The sequence below is a fragment of the Myodes glareolus genome, chromosome 18, assembly GCF_982192425.1.
Source record: "Myodes glareolus chromosome 18, mMyoGla1.1, whole genome shotgun sequence".
Lineage (NCBI taxonomy): Eukaryota > Metazoa > Chordata > Mammalia > Rodentia > Cricetidae > Myodes > Myodes glareolus.
Window position 1 is genome coordinate 61,148,171 of NC_142043.1, and position 22,859 is coordinate 61,171,029.

The window sequence follows — 22,859 nt, forward strand, 5'->3', positions numbered from 1 at the left end:
CATCTTTCCGACCCTCCATTGGTGGCCTCACCGCTCCCACCCTCTTCGGCTACACCAATAAGCGGGATGTAGGATGCCCGGGGCTCGCGGCTGGTCGTCAACTGTCCGGCGGGAAGGTTTGGGCAAACCGTTTCCCCGCGGCGGGCCTGCCTGGCGCCCCCTCCCGACAGGAGGAGGACTCACACGCGGGCGGCGGTCCAAGCCTCGGGTTCGCTCTCTCCACTCTCCGTGGATCTTGCAAAAGTCGTTTTTCAGATCCGCTGTCGCCTTAAGCCCCACAGTTCCTCAGCATTGGTAGGAAGCTAGCTTCCCCTTTAGTGAATTATTTGGTCACTGCAGTCAGCCTGTAGGTTCACTTCGATTCCTCCTACCTCCCTGGCCCTGCGTTGACCATTTCTGCCCTTCCTAAATACGGACTCCTGTCTAACACAAAAAACTTGGACAGTGGGTCCGGAGTTGCCACTGAGAGGGCCGTTCTGTATATGCACACTCTTCTATGCACAGAGTTACTGTGTGTTCCGGCTCCTGACTGTGACTCCACCACCTCTACCTGGAAACAGCCTCACTGGTGTAAGAAAATCAATCAGCTACGGTCCACTTTAAATAAGAGGCGCGTTTAGAGCTCATCAGTGAATCACAGATACTCAGATCAGGAAGGATCAGGCCCCTGTCTTCCCTAGCCTACAGCTGGCGCCTGCTTAACCTGAGCTTTTTTTGACTTTTATGGGCTGTTATGTGACTAAGCCAATGTATTTGAAAACGGAGGGGATCTTGAGTTCCAGGATATGTGTTAGATAAGACTTTGCATCCTGCATCATTAGGATGAGGATTCTGTAGAGAGGGTAACTCCTGGAAGATTGTACCCCCTAAAGGATTCAGCAATGAGGAATTCAGGTGCATGGAAATGCATTTTATACCAAATCTGCATGCCAGTCATTTTTACCTTCTCACCAAATAAATTGCTTCACTTTGATTACTCAGAATCTCCAGGAGTCTAATGAAGTGTTTCTCACCCTGATGAAAATGGTGGAGGGGAGAGGTGTTCCCTCTGGGCTGACCTGTCCTTCCGGATATGTTGGTCTCTTTGAGCAATGCAATTTTTTAAATTAACTCTCACATATTAAACTAACCAATTTCTATTACTGTGTATTTTGCCACAAGGTTCATGGTTTACCAATAAAGTTCAAGGGCATCTTTCACCTTTGGCAGCTACATGGCATCTCCTTGACTCCGCCTTCTTTTCTCCTCTATCTTTGCTTGGATTTCCCACCTTTCTTTATTCTGTACTGTCACAGACCCAAGTAGCTTCTTATTTTATTGATATTTTTTCAGCTCTACATTTTTCTCTGCTCCCCTCCCTGCCTCTCCCTTTCCCCTTCATGGGTCCCCATGCTCCCAATTTACTCCAGAGATCTTGTCTTTTTATACTTTCTACTTCCCATGTAGATTAGATCTATATATAAGTCTCTCTTAGTGTCCGCATTGTTGTCTAAATTCTCTGGGATTGTGGTTTGTAGGCTGGCTTTTTTTGCTTTATGTTTAAAAACCACCTATGAGTGAATACATGTGATAATTGTTTTTCTGTGTCTGGGTTACCTCACTCAAAATAATGTTTTCTAATCCCATCCTTATTCCTGAAAATTCAAGCTGTCGTTATTTTTTTCTGCTATGTAGTACTCCACTGTGTAAATGTAGCACATTTTTTTTATCCATTCTTCGGTCAAGGGGCATTTAGGTTGTTTCCAGGGTCTGGCTATGACAAACAAAGCTGCTATGAACATAGTTGAGCACATGTCCTTGTGGCACGATTGAGCATCCTTTGGATCTATACCTAAAAGTGGTATTATTGGGTCTTGAGAAAGGTTGTTTCCTAATTTTCTGAGAAATCACCACACTGACATCCAAAGGGGTCGTAGCAGCTTGTATTCCCACCAGCAATGTAAAAGTGTTCCCTTTTCCCCGAAACCTCTCCAGTATAAGTTGTCATCGGTGATTTTGACCTTGGCCATTCTTACAGGTGTAAGATGGAATCTCAGAGTTGTTTTGATTCACATTTCTCTGATGACTAAGGATCATGAACATTTCCTTAAGTGTCTTTCAGCCATTTTAGATTCCTCTGTTTAGGTCTGTACTCCATTTTTTTTTATTGGATTATGTGATCTTTTGGTGTCCCATTTCTTGAGTTCTTTGTATATTTTGAATATCAGACCTCTGACTGATGTGGGGTTAGTGAAGATCTTTTCCCATTCTGTAGGCTTTCATTTTGTCTTGTTGACTGTGTCTTTTGCTTTACAGAAGCTTTTCAGTTTGAGGAGGTCCCATTTATTAATTGTTTCTCTCAGTGTCTGTGCTGCTGGGGTTCTATTTAGGAAGTGGTTCCCTATGCCAATGCATTCAAGTGTACTTCCCATTTTCTCTTCTATAAGGTTCAGTGTGGCTGGATTTATGTTGAGGTCTTTGATCCATTTGGACTTGAGTTTTGTGCATGGTGATAGATATGGGTTTATTATCATTTTTCTACATGTTGATGTCCAGTTATGCCAGCACCACTTGTAAAATATGCTTTCCTTTTTCCATTTGATACTTTTTGCTTCTTTACCAAAGATCAGGTGTTCGAAGATATGTGGATTGGTAGCCGGGTCTTCTATTTGGTTCCATTGGTCCTCCTGTCTGTTCTTATGCCAATATCAGGCTGTTTTCAGTACTGTAGCTCTGTAGTAGAGTTTGAAGTCAGGGATTGTGATGCCTCCAGAAGTTCTTTTATTGCCCAAGATTGTTTTGGCTATCCTGGGTTTTTTACGTTTCCAAATGAAGTTGAGTACCGTTCTTTCGAAGTCTTTGAAGAATTTTTCTGGGATTTTGGTGGGCATTGTGTTGAATCTGTAGATTGATTTTGGTAATTTTTTTTTCAGATGGGGTTTCTCTGTATAGCTCTGGCTGTCCTGGAACTCATTTTATATACCAAGGTGGCCTCGATCCACCTGATTCAGCCTCCCCAGCATTGGTATTAAAGTCATGTACCATTGCCAGGCAGAGCAATATTTTTAAAATGTTTGGAGGGCATCTTTTATATATTAATAATTGGGGAACTAGAGAGATGACTCAGCAGTTAGGAACACCAGCTGCTCTTCCAGAGTGCTCTCCCAGCACCTAATGGTAGCTCACAACCATCCGTAACTCCAGTTAAGGGGATCTGATGTCCAGGTCTAGCTTCTGAGGGCACTAAGCACACATGTGGTGCACATACATACATGTAAACAAAACACACACCTAACTATAAATCTAAAAAGAAAACAGAAAAAAAGAAACCTCGAACTAAAATGATTATGTTCGTGTCTTTGTGCAAAAATAGCAGATACCCTCAGAGGCCAGATGATATTGAATCCCCTAAAGCTGGAGTTACAGGCAGTTTTAAGTGGCCAGATGTGGGCTCTGGGACCTAAATTCGCGCGCGCGTGCGTGCGTGCATGCGTGTGTGTGTGTGTGTGTGTGTGTGTGTGTGTGTGTGTGTGTAGAGCTCGGAGCTAGGTGTTGTTACTCAGGCTTATAGTACTTGAGAGCACTTGAGAGACCCAGGCAGGTGGATCTCTGTTAGTTTGAGGCCACCCTGATCTCCATAGAGAATTCCAGGCTTCCTAATGCTACATAATGAAACCCTGTCTCAAAGAAGAATAAATATAAGAAATAAAAATATTGAAAGCTGGAAAGCTGGTTTAGTGGTTTAGAGTATGTCTTAGTGGTAAGGTTGCTATGATGAAACACCATAACACCATGACCAGAAGCAAGCTGGCGAGGAACGGGTTTATTTGCCTTACAAATTCTGAATCGCACATAGTCCGTTAACAGAAGCCAGCTAAGGTAGGAACTGAAACCAGGTGGATCCTGGGAGCAAGAGTTGAAGGCAAAGGCCATGGAGGAGTACTGCTTACTAACTTACTCAACCTGCTGTAGAACCCAGGTGTATCCCCTCAGCTCAGGTGTATCCACCCAATGGGCGGGGCCTCTCCATCACTCACTTATTAAGAAAATCGCTGCTGGGTGTAGCCGTGTATATCTTTAATTCTAGCACTGGGGAGGCAAAGGCAGGTGGGTCTCTGAGTTTGAGGTCAGCCAGGGCTCCACAGAGAGACCCTGTCTACATAGAAACTAAAGACTTTCCTGCTTACAGCCTAATTTTATGGAGACATTTTCTCCTGGGGTTCCCTTCTCTCAGATGACTCTAGCTTGTACCAAGTTGGCATAAAACTAGGAGCCAGCACGGATTGCATACTGCTCTTGCAAAGGACCAGAGTTTGGTTCCCAGCACCCATGAGAGGCAGCTCACAACTGCCTATGATGTCAGCTCCAGGGGGATTTAAATGCCTCTGACCTTGACAGCACTAACTCATGTACAGACACACACATTCACATAATTTTAAATAACAAGAATACATCTTTAAAATCTAACTAAAAATTAAAATATTGGGGCTGAGCAATGCCTCGGGGACTGGGGCACTGCTGTTCTTGCAGAATGTTATAGAGGTCTAGGGTCACCAAGGAGAACCACTCAGTTCAGTCCCTAGGATGGACAAAGAACCGAACGTCCTGGGAAGAAGACTAAGGTGGAGAAAAAAAAAAAAAAAAAAAAAAAAAAAACAGGCTGGCCTTGAACTCACAGGCTCTTCCTGCCTCTGCCTCTGCCTCCCGGGATTAAAGTCTTGGTATTAAAGGCGTGTGCCACTGCTGCCTAAGCTCTCTAGGGTATTTTTTTAAACTTCTTCCCTTTTAACATTTTTAGTGGCATGTGTATGTACACATGCATGTGTACACGGTGGCATGTGTGGTGGTCAGAGAACAACTTCTAGGAGCTGCTTCTTTTTTTCTAAGTTGGGTTCTAGGGATGGAACTCAGGTGCCAGGCTTGGTGGCACGCACCTTTTTACTCCTCAGCCAGTCTCACTGGCCCTCTGACGTCATATTCTCCAAACTCACAACTGCTGTAAAAGAAATGACAGGCACTCCTCTGACTGACTGCGATTCTGGAATCCTTACTTTCAGCATCATTCAGCGGGATTCCCAAGTAACTAGACTCTAGGAAATTGACGGACTGCTTGCTGTGACCCCGTCATCAGAAAGAAAGGGCCTTTCCCCTCCACCGCAGGAAGCAGAGGCAATGTGGCTACAGCACATACTGCCTGTGGGCTGCTCACTAAACATGTGGCATGGGATCTCCCTTCTCTCCAGATGTGGCATGGGGGTCTTTCTTCTCTCCAGGAAACCTGCTTTTTGTCTTGTGGACCTGAAGCCCTTCAGAGTCTATGCCTGTTGGTGATCTACCTATGCCATTAGAAACTCTTAATAAATCACTTACCCAAAGGACAGTCAGACTCAGTGTCATTCTTTCTAACCAGAGATCTTATTTATAGTAAGGAACAGACCCGCACAGTATTAAGGTCTGCGGGTGCTATCAGTGAGAGTGGCAGTGTGATGTCTTCATCCTCCACTTGCCGAAAAACATGCAAGGCCATTCGGAGCCCTTGGCCCTGAAACTGTTACCTTTATCTATGATGGGAATACAGGATTTGATGATGGAAGCTGCCTCCTTCAGCAGAACCTCCACATCAACTAAGCAGAAATTGATCAGGTGACACTCGCTCAGAAGGCCCTGTGCAGGGGTGTGATGCTGGAGGACTTTGCACACGTGCCTTTCTGGGGCATCTCAAAACTGAGCAGATATGCTCAACTGACTGAAAGAATAGTACTCACAACGGAGGCAAACGCTCCTTCCAGTCCACTGTGCTGGGAGACAAATGAGGCCTCATTCCTGTCCTTTAAATCTGCAAAGGAAGATTTGAGAGCCCCGTAATTGATGCCTTTCTTTCATAATTGATTCCTTTCTCTGTAATCATGTATACTTCTCGAGATGCTTTTCATTTCATGAAAACCTTTCCTTGTGAATCACACACACACACATACATGCCTCACGCAGAGGCTGTGAATAGGATGGGCAGGAGTAGCAAACGGGAAACAGAAAATACTGAGCAGTTGTACGGAAATAATCCACTAGAGAAAAGTACAAACCGCCATGCTCGATGAAGTCAACTGACAACTGCCAGTATATTGAGCCCTCTGGCTGGCTCACCAGGAGCGGGCTGGTGTCTGGGACCCTTGGGGTGGACACAAAGGAGCATAAGGCTTTTAAATTCAAAATTCTGTACCCACCCTTGTGCAGCTGGGGAGGGGTCTTTACAAGTAACCGTTGATACTGTAAACATCATGTGAAGCCACACCTCCTTCCTGTTTTCACACCTCAGTGTAAATCCCAGCCTCCCACTTCCATCTTTGGAGGCCCCTCCCCTGTGACCCTCGAACCTTGACCCCTCCCCAGGAAAGGTCAAGACCACTCCCATACACTATTTAAACTGCTCCCCAGAAAATAAACACGTGGTCTTCCCTTTTCCTCCCCTGTGGTGGTCACGTTGGTGATTTTACGTTCCTCTCCGGGCCACCCAGGAGCACAGGTGTCTAATTAAACTTGGATATCTTTTAATCTGGTTTGATTTGGCTTGATTTCCCAATTGTTTTGCATAGGCAGAGAGCTCGCGTTAAAAAATATTCCTAACAATCAGGACCATATCTCAGCAGGGACGGAGGACCCTTTGGGTGTTGCAAAACTCTATATAAAGAGGAATGAGAAGTCTTTTGTTTGCTCCTAGGGTAGGAATTGTGGAGGCTAGGCAGCCTGACCTTTCTTAAGCTATTTCAGTACCTCTTGATGGTTTCCCAATGAGGGAAAAAGTGAACACCCCCAAAACTTAACCATGCTGCAGCCCTACCTGGTGAAGTTGGTAGGATAACACAGCCCCCGTATGTTCGTAGCTACATGACCTGGAAAGAAAGATGGGGCACGGGAGGACAGGTCTGAGCATTTCCTCTCCCATTTCTTCAGATAAACCCCACTGTCTTAACACATTGAACGCCTTCTAGACAATAGATCAGTGGGTTTTGGGGTACTTTCTGCTCAGTTTACTTGTCCCACACCTTGTCCAGCTGAACATGGCTTGTTGTGGAAGTTTGCTCGGTTGGGTTTGTTCCCTCCTCTCAGACAAAAACAGAAACAGTTCCTTCCCTGGACTCACAGGGGTGACACGTTACCAACAGACTTGTCAGACAGGAGAAGCCTTGCACCTAAGTGATGACAACATAAACAAAACTTCAGGAGCTTTGGGAACGAAGCCGCAGAGAACTACTCCTCCCTGGGCCAGATCGCTGTCCCCTTTGGTGAGTGGAATCCTCTTGACTTCCAGATTTGGAATCGGGTGTTTGTGCAAATGAGAGAGTAGGCTCTTTAGAAGAAGGGGCCAGAAGGATAGCAAGATCAGATTTCCCAAGAGCAACCAAAGCCCTGAGTCATACCTGAATCTCTGGTTTTAATGTTATTTTTATCTATTTACAACGGGCAGTAGGGGAGCATGTGCCCAGTTCACCCGAGCCAACATCGGCAGAAAGTCATTTACACAGAAACGCAAAGAAGCTCTGCAAACGTCGCACTTGGATCTTATTTCAATTTATTTTTAGTATTAAAAGCTGTAGAAGTGAGTTACACTGATGCTCTCCCAGGCTTTGGATGTGGCTCCCTACCCTGTAAACATTTACTGTGCCTAGCAACTGCCTACCAAAGAGGCCAGTCCAGTAAGGCATTTTGCAATAGAGAAACAGGGGAAAGTGGTGCTGACAGGTTGTGTCTTCGGTACAACATCATAAGAAAGGCACCAACTCCCAGAAAGCCACAAGCCAAGTCAAACTGGGAGAAAACATCATAGACATCCCAACTGAGGATAGTGTTCCCTTTCCCTTACTAATCCTGTTTATGATACCCGTATGCCTTGCTGTTTCTCCTAGCAATGTCTTCTGGGAAAAGGAGCCACCATCTCAGGAAACCTGTCTTTACTATCCTCGTCTATGGCCCTCTAAATCTCGTGCAATCTGATGTAGTTTCCAGAGTTAGCTGGGTTCAAGGGGTGCTGACTGTACCCTGGTTGTCTCTTAGGTTCATAGGGATTAGTTAGACCCTGCTGTGGCCCATCTTCATCTCCTTTCTCAAACAGAGGCACTGACTTCCATCCCGTTTGGTTCAGAACCTTCATTCTCATGTGACTTCCTTTCTTATTCTCATCTGCATCCTCTATGCCAGTGCACCCTCTGGGCTGGTGTCCCCTTAGGAGGTACACTTGACCCCTCTCTGGCCAAAATCTCTGCCACAAATAAATTTCCTGAACCCCCCAGGGAGCTCCTTTCCTATGGTCCTCCTGGGTGTCCGGCCACTCTGCCTTTTTGCTTTGAAGGTTCCAGGTAAGGACAAGAGCGTCACCGAGGCAACTTTCTAGGGCTGTGCACCACAAGAACACTTGCTGGTAGGCAGAGCCTGGCTTCCAACTTTGGAAACTACTAGACTCTAATTGGTTCTACACTGCAGAAAAAAAAAAGCCAACAAGAAGTCATAGCTCTTCACATGAAGCCAGACTCAGGGGAAAGGCTTGCTCTGAGAGCAGGAACTCATGGCAGTCTGCAGGCAGCGGCAGCAGGAGATTAGTGCAGAGCGACAGGGGTTGACCACAGCACGGAGTGTGGATCTAGAGGAGCTGGGGAGGCCTCCACTCATTTCTCTGTACTACTCCCCTAAGTAAGTGGTGTCTGACGCCATCTAAAGCCTGCCCTCTAGCTCTTTACCTCCCTACTGATCTGTGCCTGGCCACGCCTGTGGACCAGTGTTTACAGGCAACCCGTTTACTGGACACAGAACCCATCCTGGCAACCCGACCTCCCTTCCACAGGCTGGCAACTGTCATAACTCCAGAGCGGGCTCTGACACTGGAGTCTAGGGAGGGCCAGTTCTTCTCCTATTTAGTCTTTTCTTGTCTTGAGGCACCATGACCCCTGAGGGGGCTCTCTCGTGCAGGTAAGCAAGGGCCAAGGCAGAGTGGGACCTCAGCCTTCTATTTCCATTTTTCTGCAGGCCTCTTACACAGTTGTTAGGATGCTGGACTCAAGTGCAGATCAGATGACCCGACTGACATTGCGACTCCTGGAACAGGTAAGACAGAGCCTACCTACTGCTGTGCTCAACCCGTAGTTCCGCTCTAATCTCCTGCCTCAAAGGTGGGAGGCAGGCTGTACCTACCAGCAAGCATACTTCTGGGACACATCCCTATAAAACTCCTGTACCTACAGGCTCGTGCATAAAGGGAAATGCAACCAACATCCTGGTTGGGAAAAACCTGGTCATGCCCAGTCTTCTCTACCTTTTCAACCATCTATAGCATTCTGAGTGATCCATGACCAACATGCCTGTCCTAGCAAGCAATGATGCATAGGGCCCACGGACACTCACGCTGCCCATGGTCAACTTCTCCGTATGCTCTGCCTGCATTGTCCCTCTTCTACTTCCTACCAATCCCGGAATCCCTAGTTTAAGGCCCCAGTGGCCCTGGATACAAACCACAGGTAGTCTCTGCAAGGATTGCTACTCAGAAATCTGTCTGGAGTATCCCTCTTGGGGCCCTTCAGGGTAACCCTTGGGATTCATAAAAGTGCCCTCTTGGGACCCGCCAGAGTGTCCCCTTTGGGTCTCAGCAGGGAAACCCCATGGGGTCCATCAATGTACCCCTTGTTGTGTATCGGGATGCTCTACTTGTATCTCATCAGATCATCCCTTGGGGATACCCTTTGGATTTAAGATGGCTAGCATACATTATGTTCGAGAGCATGACTAGAAGAATTCTTTAGAGAATGGTGATCCCTGCCCCACCTACCCACTCGAAAAGTGCTTCTTGCCCTCCATTCCTTTTGGGTGCTGACCACCCCTAGAGCTTTTGGAACATCAGCTGCATAGGCAGGTGGGCCATGCAAACTCCACTCACCAACCTGGAGCCAAGTCCCCATCACAGTTTCTTCCTCACAGATGCTGGAACAGGAACGAGAAAGCATGGACAGAGCAGGTAAGCGTTCTAAGATGCTTGGGCACATACCAGTAGGGAGAAGAATGGACGAGAAGAGTGGAAGGCAGAGAAGGCCTTGGATTTTGTTTTTACCTGTAAAACAACACACACACACACACGAACACATGCACACACATTCACAATCATATACGCATGCATCCACATACATACACACACATACGAATGCACCCACACTGGCATGCACACATGCTGAACCTTTAGCCAGCTGACTCTTAGAGGGAATGTATCTTGTCGCTGAGAAAATGTAGGCACAGAAAGGTCAGATGACAAACCTCAGCTTGCTCAGTGCAGAAATTGTCCCAACCAATTATTTCAGACTCATATTGCCCCAATTCCAGGGATAGGCAGAGCCTGAGTCTTATTCTTCTCAATACCTGGGGCCAGAATATAGGTTTATGGACATCTGAATGAGGATCCGAGGCCAGAGAAGCATACCTTATTCTTTAGAACATGGAGTATTCATGGCTGTGGGTAACTCCGGGAACACTGAGGGCAGCCAGCCAAACCTGGGAGCCTCAAATCTAGATGGAAAATGGCAAACCAGGCTACATGATCCAGGGAACCTACACACAACCCAATGGCCACAAATGTGCCAGAGGGCATCCCAGGTAAAGCTTCCAGAGAAGCCAGCCCTGGCATCACCAAAATTCCAGTTTCGGTGGAATGTCAGGGCAAGCCAACCCCTTTCAGAGCTTTGTCTGGAGGAAGACCCTCTCCTCCCACGTTGGTGAGCATGCCTGTCTTTTCCGTACAGCTTAGGGCCAGGGCTATGGAGGCATAACTGGGCCTTTGAGGCCTCCTGCAGTCCAGGAGTGCCAGAGCACTAAGAGAGATCTGGTCTACTGACTTTCAGTGCCTTTCAAAACCAAGAAAATCCACTGGGCTGACTCTACCCAAGCCCTCCCCTCTCTATCATAGCCCCTCTCTCCCCGCCCTAGCCCTGGTCCCTCCTTCTTTGGGCTGGATGTTTATGACAGACTTGAGCTCAGGAGCTCAGGAAGCTCCAGGCTACTCTGAACCCTAGGGTGCAGGGAAGTTGGGGCACTCAGCCAGGATATTTCTCAGTGACGTGTGCTTTCTCCATCCAGGACAACAGGAAAAGACAGACACTTCCCTTCAGAATGCTGTGAGGAGAAGGAAGGACCTTCTACAGAGACTCTGGGTAGGCCCGCACCCTCGGCCAAGCCTGGGCCTCACTCTCCGTGGGCTAATACACTGGCTTGGAGACTCCAATTAGCGCTTGTCTGCACTCCTGGGATCAATTAGCTAATGTTTACAAACTGGGGGCTGGTAACTGAACGGTGATATTAAGAGACTAACACTCCCAGCCCATCACCTCCCTGGGGAAATTAGAGAAGGTAAAGGGTCAGGTATAGGCAGTATGTGAGCTTAGAAACTGCTTAGGCCACTGCCACAGAGCAGGCAATGAGCCAAGGTCCATTGCCATAGGACAAACTAAACCGGTCAGCAGCAAGAAGTGACCGTGCCTAGAAGCATCTGTATGGGTGTCATCCCCACAATCCCCTTAGACAAGAGGTCTTCTCTTTCTGCATTGGGCAGATGCCAAAATGCATGAAGAACCATTAGATTCTTAGATTCAACCATTAGATTGTTGGCTGGAAAACAACCACCGGAAACTCATTACGAGTATTTGGTATATGTTAAGAGAAGCAGAATTTTCAAGTGTTTACCAAGGAGTATTATTGAACTTGGGGTCACAACCTGTGTCCCAAGTTCAGTTTGGCCATCCATTCTCAATAGGCCAATTAAAAGTCAAATTAACAGTGGAAAACAGAAAAAATGATTTATTTATTACGGTCACATTGGCAAGAGAGACAAAGAGATCCCTAATTCCAGGGTCCACACTGAACATTTGGGTGCCATAGTCCCTGGCAGGGATGAGGATGGGAAAACCATACTGATGAGAGCCTGTTCACCCAGTGAGGTTCATAGGTCTCTGCTGGTGGCTTTATAACCAACAGGCTGCCGATCTTTTAGGAACAGCAGTTGGTGAATGAGCACTCCCCAGTCCATGCCTGGAGGAGGGCACATGAAAGAACCATGGCGCCAGCCCTGAACCCAGACGTGCCTCCCATGGAAGTCTTCCCTGCTGTCTCCCCACCTTTGCCCCGACCCCCAGAGCCAACAAGGATCATTCAACACCCGGTAGGACTCCTGGGTCAGCTTCTAGCGGGGTAGGAGGGTCAGAACTGAGACTTCAGAGCAATGCAGAAGTGCACAGTGTTGCCAGCAGGCTGTCCAGTCAGGGAGGCCAGAGGTTTTTCTCTCTCTTCCCTCCAACATTCAGGGAGGGAGGCCGAGGATTCTCACATTTCTTTTCCAGTGGGTCCAGCAGGATATCAGTGCTCTGGAGAGGCTCACTCTGTTCAGAGCCAATAGTAGCAGGTTTACCCCTAGACTCTCGACACCATTAAATTCTGCCATACTCCTCTTAAAATGCATAAAAGTTAACAGACTGGACACATCAAATGTTAAATCCATTAAAGCAAAAATTAATCAGGCATTAACTATCTTCCTGAAGGTAGGAAATATGAGAAACATTAAAAATATCATGTACATGCTGGATGCAGTGGTATATATTTACATCCTATACTCTGTAGTCAGAGACAAAGGACTTTTATGAGTTAAAGGCCAGTCTGGTCGACATGGTGAATTCTATGCCAGGTGGAGCCACACAGGGAGACCTGATCTCCAAAACAAAACAAAACCAAGTCCTAACCAGATGTAAAAATTTTTCTATTCAATTGTTTGTTTAACTTACAGTGTTAATCATTTAGATTTCTCTTCAGATGGATGATAGATGGAGGGATGGGTGAATGGGTGGGTGGATGGGGTGGATAGGTAGGAGGACAGAGAGATGGATGTGTAGACTGAAATGACTGGGTGGATGGACTGATGGATGGATGGAGGAGCCTCCTGAAGACTGTACACTCAGATGGCTAACCAACTGGCCTTTCTTAGGCCCCCCAGCCTCCTGCCACCATCATCCAGCAGCTACCGCAGCAGCAGCCACTGATCACACAGATTTCTCCTCCTCAGGGCTTTCCCACTCAAAGATCGGGAAGTATCAAGGAAGGTGCGTATGTGTTCTACCTTGCTATTACTTTAGGTTTGTGAAATTATATACTGAAAGGAAAAGCGTAGCACGATTAATAAAAACCCAGAGACAGATTCTGGGGTCCGACCTGAAGGTCAGAAAAACAAAACAGCCAGTCACTGGCTCTTCCCTCTACCTCAGTCTGAAATGGCGATCCTGCCTCCCAGAATCTCAGAATGAGACTGTGTGTGAGAGCTGCCTCCTCCCGTCTTATATTCCTCTCTAGGGCTGGGATTGAAGGTGTGCACCACTACCACATGGTTTCAATGGCAAACTAGTGTGGCTACTGGGATTAAAGATGTGTGTCACCACTGCCTTTCTGTAAGGCTGACCAGCGGGGCTTTTTTTACTCTCTGATCTTCAGGCAAGCTTTATTTATTAAAATACATATAAAATATCACTACAGGAAAGTATTTTTGTAGATAGATGTTGTGTGATACTTTTCCTGGTGAGGTGCAACAGAAATATCTACTTACACCAGAAGGAGAATCAGTAACAGACAAAAGTAGCAATACCACTGAAGTCCAACTTGGTGAATCAGTGAGTTTATTGGAGTTACTTACAGAAACAAGGACAGCTAAAAGGCACCCAGATCACCAAAAGTTCATCCCAGGGTGGGTAATGACTCATGAAAGCTTGGATCCAGAGCTCTAGAAATCAGTAGGTCAAAGAGTCTCTTCCGGGCAGCTTGGCTGGTCTGAGCCCCTCAGCGTCCTTACTGCTCACATAACTGTGGAAGGAGGTATTTTGTGTATCTAGCACATTTTGAAGATTTCCTGAGACTTGTGAGTTGTGTACTTTCTGCTTCTGTGGGGCTTTGATCTGTTGGAGGCTTGTTTGAACTAGCAGAGGATTAGATGCTTTTTCTGGAGGCTGGGGGCTGTAGGAGCAGGTAAGAAATGGCTTTTCCAGGCAAACAGAAGCCCACTTCACAAGGTTTGTGAGGAATGCTGAGTGTTTAGCATTGGTCAGAGGCCAGATTGAATTGAGCCCAGATTGTCCTTTAGAGGAGCTAAGACCTGACACTTCCTAAGCAATTTTTTAGAAGGATTTTATTTTGTGTCTGCATTGTTGCCAGCGTGTATATCAGGGTGCCATGGTCATGCATTGCTCTCAGAGGCTAGAAGAGGGCATCAGGTCTCCAGGAACTGGAATTACAGATGGTTGTTAGCTGTCATATGGATGCCGGGAATCAAACCCCCAGGTTCTCTGAAAGAACAGACAGTGCCACTGAGCCATCCTAACCACTGAGCCATTTCTCCAGGCATGTGTTTTATTTTTAATTACATTTATTTAGCTATGGGAGTGGGGGTGTATACACACCACTCTGCATAAGTGAAGATCAAAGGATAAGCCAGGCAGGTTACCTTGGTGACATTAGACTCAATAATAACTCCAATACAATTGTTCTTTGCTTTCTGAAAATAGAGGGCATAGTCAAAATAACGCCTATGAAAGACCATAATTCCTTCATACTCAAACTCAAAGATAAATGGTTGAAATTCTAGAAAAGAATTTAAAAGCCTAGTTTGAGCCATTACTTTCTCTTCAGCACTATATAAACTAGGTATAGTTTCTGTGGGATAATGTTCTTGTACCCTGTAAAGATTTGTCAATCATATTGGTTTAATAAAATGCTGATTGGCCAGTAGACAGGCAGGAAGTATAGGTGGAGCAACCAGACTAGGAGAATTCTGGGAAGAGAAAAGGCAGAAAGTCAGTTGTCACCCAGACACAGAGGAAGCAAGATGAAAATACCACACTGAGAAAAGGTACCAAGCCACATTATGGGTTAATTTAAGGTGTAAGAGCTAGTTAATAAAAAGCCTGAGCTAATAGGCCACTTTATAATTACTATAAGCCTCTGTGTGTTTTGTTGGGACTAAACAGCTGTGGGACTGGACAGGACAGAAACTTCTGTTTACAATAGTGACATATCTGTAATCCCAGTACTTAGGATCTAGAGGTAGGAGAATCAAAAGTTCAGAGTCATTCTTGGCTACATAGTGAGTTTGAGGTCATCTGGGCTACATGAGACCTTTTTCTTAGAAAACAAAAAAGCAAAACATCAAAACCAACCCAACAGCCAGGCTTAGTGGCACACACCTTTTCCTCTCTCTCTCTTTTTATTTTTTGAGGCAGGGTTTCTCTGTTCTCTGTAGGTTTCTACAGAGCCTGTCCTGTCTACTAGCTCTTGTAGACCATGCTGACCTCGAACTCACAGAGATTCGCCTGTCTCTGCCTCCTGAATGCTGGAATTAAAGGTGTGTGCCACCACCACCCAGCAGACCACAGCAACTCTTATAAAGGAAAACATTTAATAGAGTGTCTTACAATTTCAGAGGATTAGGTCCATTTATCATCATGGTGGGACACAGTGTCATACAAGCTGACATGGTGCTGGAGAAGGACCTGAAAGTGGAGAAGGCTACATCTTGATCCCACAAGCAACAGGACATGGTCTGAACTAGGCATCTCCTGAGCCTAAGAGACCTCAAAGTCTCCCCGCCCCCACCATGACACACTTCCTCCAAGGCCATACCTACTTCAACAAGGCCATACCTAATAATGCCACTCCCCATGGAGCTTATGGTAGCCAATTACATTCAAACGACCACAGATGCACACTACAGTGGTGTGAATTAAATGGCACTGTTGACTACAACAAACAATTAAGAGGGGTTTTTACTGTTTATTTTTGTTTTACTGAGACAGTGTTTCTCTGGGTAACTCTGGCTGTCCTGGAACTAGCTCTTGTAGACCAGGCTAGCTTTAAACTCACAGATCCGCCTGCCTCTGCCTCCCAAGTGCTGGAATTAAAGGCGTGCGCCACCACTGCCCAGCAAGAGTTGGGTTTTTTTTGTTTTGCTTTGTTTTGTTTTTGTTTTTCTGTTTTTTGTTTGTTTGTTTGTTTTTTGTTTTGTTTTTGATTTTCGGTTTTTTGAGACAGGGTTTCTCTGTAGCTTTAGAGCCTAGCCTGAAACTTGCTCTGTAGACCAGGCTGGCCTCAAAAATCACAGAGATCCACCTGCCTCTGCCCCTGAGTTTTGGGATTAAAGGCGTGTGCCACCACCACCTGGCTTCCGTGCCTGTTTTTGTAATGAACAGAAGGAGCAGTCAGTTTCAGAGCAGAAACCATCATCAGGTAGCAACGTATGAATAAGCCCTGACTCTCCTTTCAGACATGGTGGAGATGATGCTAATGCAGAATGCACAGATGCACCAGATCCTCATGCAGAACATGATGCTCAAAGCCCTGCCCCCTGGGCCCACAGGGCCACGTGCCGCTACCCTCCAGGTAGGTTTGGGGGCTGAGATTCAGTCATTGGCTGGGGGCGGTATTGCTCCTGGATACCTGCGCAGGCATCTCTGGCTTGTGGGTATGTGGTGAAGGCGATGGGGAGCAGGTAATGTAGCTGGGGCGCAGAGAACCCTAAGCCCAGGATGTATTCCCATCACAGTCTGCTGCCCTGCTCACCAGTTTGGGCCCAGGCATAGGGAAAGGATGCTGCCGTCCTGACCTGGCTGTGTACTCTGTCAGGACCCACGATGGGCGCACCACGGAGTCTTGCGAGCTGAAAAGCAGAAGCCACCCCCAGTGCACCACCACCACCACTATGCACCCCCAGCCCAGCTGCAGGCTGCCTCCACAGCTGGCGCCTCTTCGGGATATCCGGGGTGGCCCCCAGTGGTGGCAGCTACCGCCCTCCCACATGCAGCCAGCTTCTTGCCCACTGTGAGCCACCTGACTGAGCCAACCACTTCCCATCCCAGCTACCCATAGCACGTAAGCCTGGAGGGAGAAAGCTAGTGTTTTGCAGCAGGTAAGTGGAAAAATGGGCCTGGCCACCTCTCCTCCATGTATGCCAACAAGCACATGCATCCTGTGGTCAAGCCAATGCACCGTGGCAGATTGGAAGGGGCCAGAAAAAATTGTCAGTTGCAGGACTCAGCACCAGTTGTCAAGCCATGTGGAGCCTGCCACCCCCTGGGAAAGCTGTGCCTTAGATCTTTGGGCAGTCCAGTAGGACTGGTCCCATAAAGTGTCCTTCACCTCAGCCCAGGTCCCGCAGCTCCCCTTATTTGACACCCTTGATTTTCTCGTAGTGCTGCACTGGAAACCACGTTGCCTTTCCAGGTGTGACAGGCCATTTGCCTATCTCAGCAAGCATCGTGGTCTTCTAGGCTTGCTTACTCTCCATGGCCATCTGGGAAAGCTAGGAGACTGAGGCCTCACCCGGGGGAACACAAGCATTTTATTATGAAAGACTTGTTAGAAAAACAGTTCCAGATCAGAATCCATCATTATAGCTGCAAACCCATTTTAACATTCCTGTGGAAGGTTGGAGTAAGAGTCAAAGCGAGGCCAGAAACATAGCTCAGTGGTAGACAGCCTGTTGACCATGTGTGAGGCCCTTTGTTATGTCCTTGATGTGCTACACATGCCCACATGCAAACCAAGAGAAAGACCTGATCGTCATGCCTGGAATGATCACTTCATTCCAATGTGAAAGAAGCAAGCTGAGGAATGTGTGATGCTGAAGATGTGGTTTCTTTTTAAATATCCAGGTCCAACAAGGTTGCATAGCAGTTAAGGTGCTTGCTGTCAGTCAAGTCTGATAATTCAGTTTTATCCTCAGAACATGGTGGGGGGGGGCGGGAACAAGGACCATCTTCTGCAGGCTGTCACTCTTGCCTCCATGACTGCATCGCACTACTGCATTGTGGTGTGCATACACCCCAACCCCAGCGCTAATTAAATGTAGTTCAAAATAAAATAAATAAATAAAATAAGGAACTGGGCATGGTGGCACACATACTTAGTCCCAGCACTAGAGAGGTAGAGACAGGCAGATCACTAAGTTGAGGCTAGCTTGGTCTACATAGTTCCAGGACAGCCAGAGTTGCACAGAAAAACCCTGTTTTGGAAAACCAACAAGAAAGTGCTGGAGAGATGGCTCAATGGTTAAGAGTTAAGGCCACTTGGTGCTCTTGCAGAAAACCCAGGTTCAGTTCCCAGCACATGGCAACTCACATCTGTAACACAGTTCCAGGGGCTTTAATGTCCTCTTCTGATTTCCATGGGTATAAAGCAAATACATGGTACACACACACACACATGCAAGCAAAACACTCATACACATAAAATTTTTTTTTTAAGATTTTATTTATTATTACATATACAGTGTTCTGTCTACATGTTTTGCCTGCAGGCCAGAAGAGGGCACCAGATCTCATTACAGATGGTTGTGAGCCACCATGTGGTTGCTGGGAATTGAACTCAGGACCTCTGGAAGAGCAGTCAGTGCTCTTAACCTCTGAGCCATCTCTCCAGCCCCACATAAAATTTTAAAATCTTAAAAACTAACAAGGGGCTGGAGAGATGGCTCAGAGGTTAAGAGCACTGACTGCTCTGCTCTTCCAGCGGTCCTGAGTTCAATTCCCAGAAACCACATGGTGGCTCACAACCATCTGTAATGAGATCTGGTGCCCTCTTCTGGCCAGCAAGCATACATACAAACAGAATACTGTATACATTTTTTTTAAAAAGAACTAACAAGAAACATGTGTGAGGTATGAACATGTGTAGCCTGCAGGCTGAATAAATATGGATGGATTCAGACAGTGGTGGCGCATGCCTTTAATCCCAGCACTCGAGTAGCAGTGGCAGGTGGATCTCTGTGAGTTCAAGGACAGACTGGTCTACAAGAGCTAGTTCCAGGACAGGCTCCAAAGCTAGAAATCCTGTTTTGAAAAATAAATAAATAATAATAATAATAAAGAATCAAGTAATAATAAATAAATAAGGATGGATTCTTACACTGTCTACAAGGCATTTTTCTAAAAGCCACATACAGCCTAGACCGTGGCTCCTGGAGGGGAGATGATGGCTTTCCCCGTCCCATTTGTACCCTGGTGCTGTTAGATTTCTTTTCATATATGTGTGCATGCTTCCTTGACTTTCTGGTGTCTCTTTTGTTGTTTTGGTAAAATTGGTTTCCTTTTTGGTTTTGTTGTTGCTTGTTTTCTGAGTCCAGGCTGACAACAAACTTACAATCCTGTTTTAGCTTGGCTGCTGCTAGGGTTTCAGACATGTACAATCATGCCCATCTCCTTTGTTGAGACAGGGTCTTACCATGTATCCCTGGCTGGCCACAGACTCTGCAGACCAGGCTGACCTTGAACTCAAATTCAAGGAGCTTCACCTGCCTCTGACTTCTTGAGAGCTTGTAGTGCCATCTGTAGGCAGAGACTGCTCATTTGTTTCCTGACTACTCAGACACAAATAATCACGCAGAAACTATATTAATTACAACACTGTTCAACCAATGACTCAGGCATATTTTTAGCTAGCTCTTACATCTTGAATTAACCCATTTCTATTAATCTATGTATCAGCATGAGGCTGTGGCTTACTGGTAAGGATCCAGCACTTATCTCCTTTGGCAGCTACATGACGTCTCTCTGTATCTCTATTTGGATTTCTCTCCCAGCTCTGCTCCGCTAAGCAGAAAAAGCTTTATTCATTAACCGATGGTAATAAAACATATTCACAGCATACAGAGGGGAATCCCACATCAAGTGCTGAGACTAAAGGTATGCCTAACCATGCCTAGCTTCCTAGTTGTTTTAATGGTTTCTGTTTGTTTGTGTGTTTTTTTTTAATTTATTTATTATGTATACAATATTCTGTCTGTGTGTCTGCCTGCAGGACAGAAGAGGGTATCAGATCTCATTTCAGATGGTTGTGAGCCACCATGTGGTTGCTGGGAATTGAACTCAGGACCTTTGGAAGAGCAGACAGTGGTCTTAACCTCTGAGCCATTTCTCCAGCCCTGTTTGTTTTTTGAGACAAGGTCTATTACATGAGCTCTGGCTGTCCTGGAACTCAATATGTAGACCAGGCGAGTCTACACTCACAAGCTCTGCCTCCCGAGAGCTCGGAGTGCACCACCACCCTTGGCTTAATGTTTTGTTTTTAAAGATTTATTGTTGGAGCCCATGTGGCTCCAACAGAAATATCTATTTTTTTTTTAACTGGACTGATACGGAGGTGCAAGGAATAACCAGACACAGCTTACACCATTATTACGGAAAACGGCATCTCAGGCTTCTTCCTCCTGAAGATCTCCTTAAAGATCCCTGTGTTTATTCTCCAAACATCTTTTATACCAATACATAAACTGGGTGGGAAAATACATCATCATACTGTCTCGTAGGTAACCAGGTGAATGGCCTTTTGTCACGGCTGCATCTACCTGTCTGCTGAGTATGCTAGCTGTCACGTAGGCCAGAATTAGCATCTCTATAAGGCATCCTCTAAATTACAAAGAAAGGGAGCAGCCAACATCCTGACCTTTGTCAAGCAAAGAAAGCCTGTCTGCAGGGCGATGTGATCATTTTGGATAGGCCCAATGGCTTCAGAGCCTGGTTACTACACCATAAAGAAATATGGACCCACAACTTATTATTTGTGATAGTGGATTGAAAACAAGGTTTTGAGCATACTAGCCAAGTACTCTTCCATTAAGTTAATATTCATCTCCTTCTTACCATTTTGAGACAACACATCACCGAGTTGATCAGGCTGGCCTCAAACTCTCCTGTCTTGGCCTCTCTAGTAGTTGGGATCACTGGAGTGCTACATTCCCCCGCCTTTACAGATGCTATCTTCAAGTATTAAAGTAAGCTCTCATTTGCTGCGTTCCTCACACACAAAAAAAAGCTGGTCTTGAATTTTGAATCCTTGGAACTCTACAGGTCAGAGGCAAGATGACTCAGAGTTGCCAGTTATCCCCGTGTGGACCTTCCCTGTGACTGACCTGGCTACCACATGGTGAAGACAGTGATGTGATGTCCATGTGGATGAACAAGTCAATGCAGCACACTCCCAAGAGCTTCAAGGTGGTGACATCCACTTCCTACAGAACCATTTTCAGTGTCTCTTAGGCTGTGATTCCAGAGAATCTTGTTTTTGTTAAATCATCAAATTAAAGACCTCACACAATTTCCTTTCTTCATGATGATTTCTGACAGATTTTTCTCTCATATAATTATTAGTTTGATGACAACACACTTGACAGATGTTGTTTGTCTCTGATGGCTTGGCATTGCTGGGTAAGCAAGGAGGAACTACGCCAGTACCCGGAGCACCCTGGCTCTATGGGCACCACTGGCTTACAGAGGCAATAGAGAAGTGTGCATGGACACACATTCAGCAGCCATGTCTGAGGCCCATGTGTGGGAGACTAAAGAGTCTGAGCAGGATCAATAGTGGGCGTAGGGCTCCCTAGTGACTGGGGGAAGAAGCTTCTCCTGGCCATGCCCCCTAGCTGTGGTGATGGGGACTGAGGGCACGTTGTGCACACCTGTAGCCTGAGAAGATGTACAACATTCCCCAGAGATTTTAAAGATGGTCCAGGGATGTGAGCAGCCAGGTCCATGTACGGTCTGATACCTTCACATTAGCAACCAAACCATAGATTTCAAATGCTGTGGGATAATGCTCTTGTACATTGTAAAGATTTGTCACTCATATTGGTTTAATAAAATGCTGACTGGCCAGTAGCCAGGCAGGAAGCATAGGCGGGGCAATCAGACTAGAATTCTGGGAAGAGGAAAGGCAGAGAGTTAGTTGTTACCCAGACATAGAGGAAGCAAGATGAGAATGCCTTACCAAGAAAAGATACCAAGCCACATGGCTAAACATAGATAAGAATTATCTATGGGTTAAATTGTAAGAGCTACTTAGTAATAAGCCTGAGCAAAAGGCCAACCAGTTTATAATTAATATAAGCCTCTGTGTGTTTATATGGGACTGAATGGCTGTGGGATCTGGCTGGATAGAAACTTTCGTCTACAATGTAACTCTCATCAGGATCATAGATTATTTGCAGAAGTGGGGGATTGAATCTGGGATAAACACAAACTAACAAAGTAACATAGAGTACCTCCTGGAGCAGCAAGACAGAATCTGCCCCTACGGGCTGGGAGCCATGCCAGAGTGGCTGGGCTCAGGCTGACCAAACCATAGATTTAGGTCAGCAGAGCAACAGGCTGGAAATGTGGTGAGCACTTGCTAAGCATGACGATGCCTTAGATTCCATCTCCACTACTGCAAAACCAAACCAAACCGGAAATACCGAACAGAGTCAGTTAGAGGACTATGAAGGAGGGAACAGGCTGCATGGGTATATGAAGGCAGACATGGCAGTGGGGTCAGAAAACCCTATCTAGGTCCAAGGTTATTGGCTAGGCTACATGCTGGGAGGACAAGTAAACTAGAATTATATAGATGTTCAGCATGTCCAGTAAAGCTGAACTTCAAGTTGGCCAGAATTCTATGCTCTAGGGCTTGAGCAGAATATTGCAGGATGTCCTTCTGTATGCTGTGAATATGTGTTGCTTTTATTGGTTGATGAATAAAGCTGCTTTGGCCTATGGCAGGGCAGAATATAGGTAGACGGGAAATCCAAGCAGAGATACAGGGAGAAAGAAGGTGGAGTTAAGAGAGGTGCCAGCAGCCACCAGAGGAGTAAAATGCCAGGCATTACTGGTAAGCCATGTGGCACGTGGCGATATACAGATTATTAGAAATGAGTTAATTTATATGTAGAGCAAGCCAGTAAGAAGCCTGAGCCAAAAGCCAAACATTTATAATTAATATTAAGCCTCCAAATGATTATTTCATAAGAGGCTTTGGGGACTGGTGGGCTGGAGAGAACCTGGTCCAGCAGGAAAGAA

General features: G+C 46.1%; 1 protein-coding gene across 2 annotated transcripts; it reads left to right on the plus strand.

Annotated features, from left to right (window-relative positions):
- Window positions 1-159: 159 nt before the first annotated feature.
- On the plus strand, window positions 160-21,125 carry C18H21orf58 (chromosome 18 C21orf58 homolog). 2 transcript variants are annotated; one of them, XM_048451444.3, is made up of 10 exons: window positions 160-294; window positions 7,120-7,259; window positions 8,995-9,072; window positions 9,940-9,976; window positions 11,086-11,159; window positions 11,996-12,163; window positions 12,980-13,094; window positions 16,298-16,413; window positions 16,657-16,939; window positions 20,877-21,125. In XM_048451444.3, the coding sequence occupies exons 3-9, from the start codon at window positions 9,016-9,018 to the stop codon at window positions 16,897-16,899; spliced, it is 810 nt and encodes a 269-aa protein (XP_048307401.3). In that variant the 5' UTR covers window positions 160-294; window positions 7,120-7,259; window positions 8,995-9,015; the 3' UTR covers window positions 16,900-16,939; window positions 20,877-21,125. The 2 variants fall into 2 exon arrangements, with proteins under 2 accessions (XP_048307401.3, XP_085535892.2); XM_085679766.2 differs by lacking the exon at window positions 160-294 and having other exon boundaries at window positions 7,105-7,259.
- The last annotated feature ends 1,734 nt before the right edge of the window (window positions 21,126-22,859 follow it).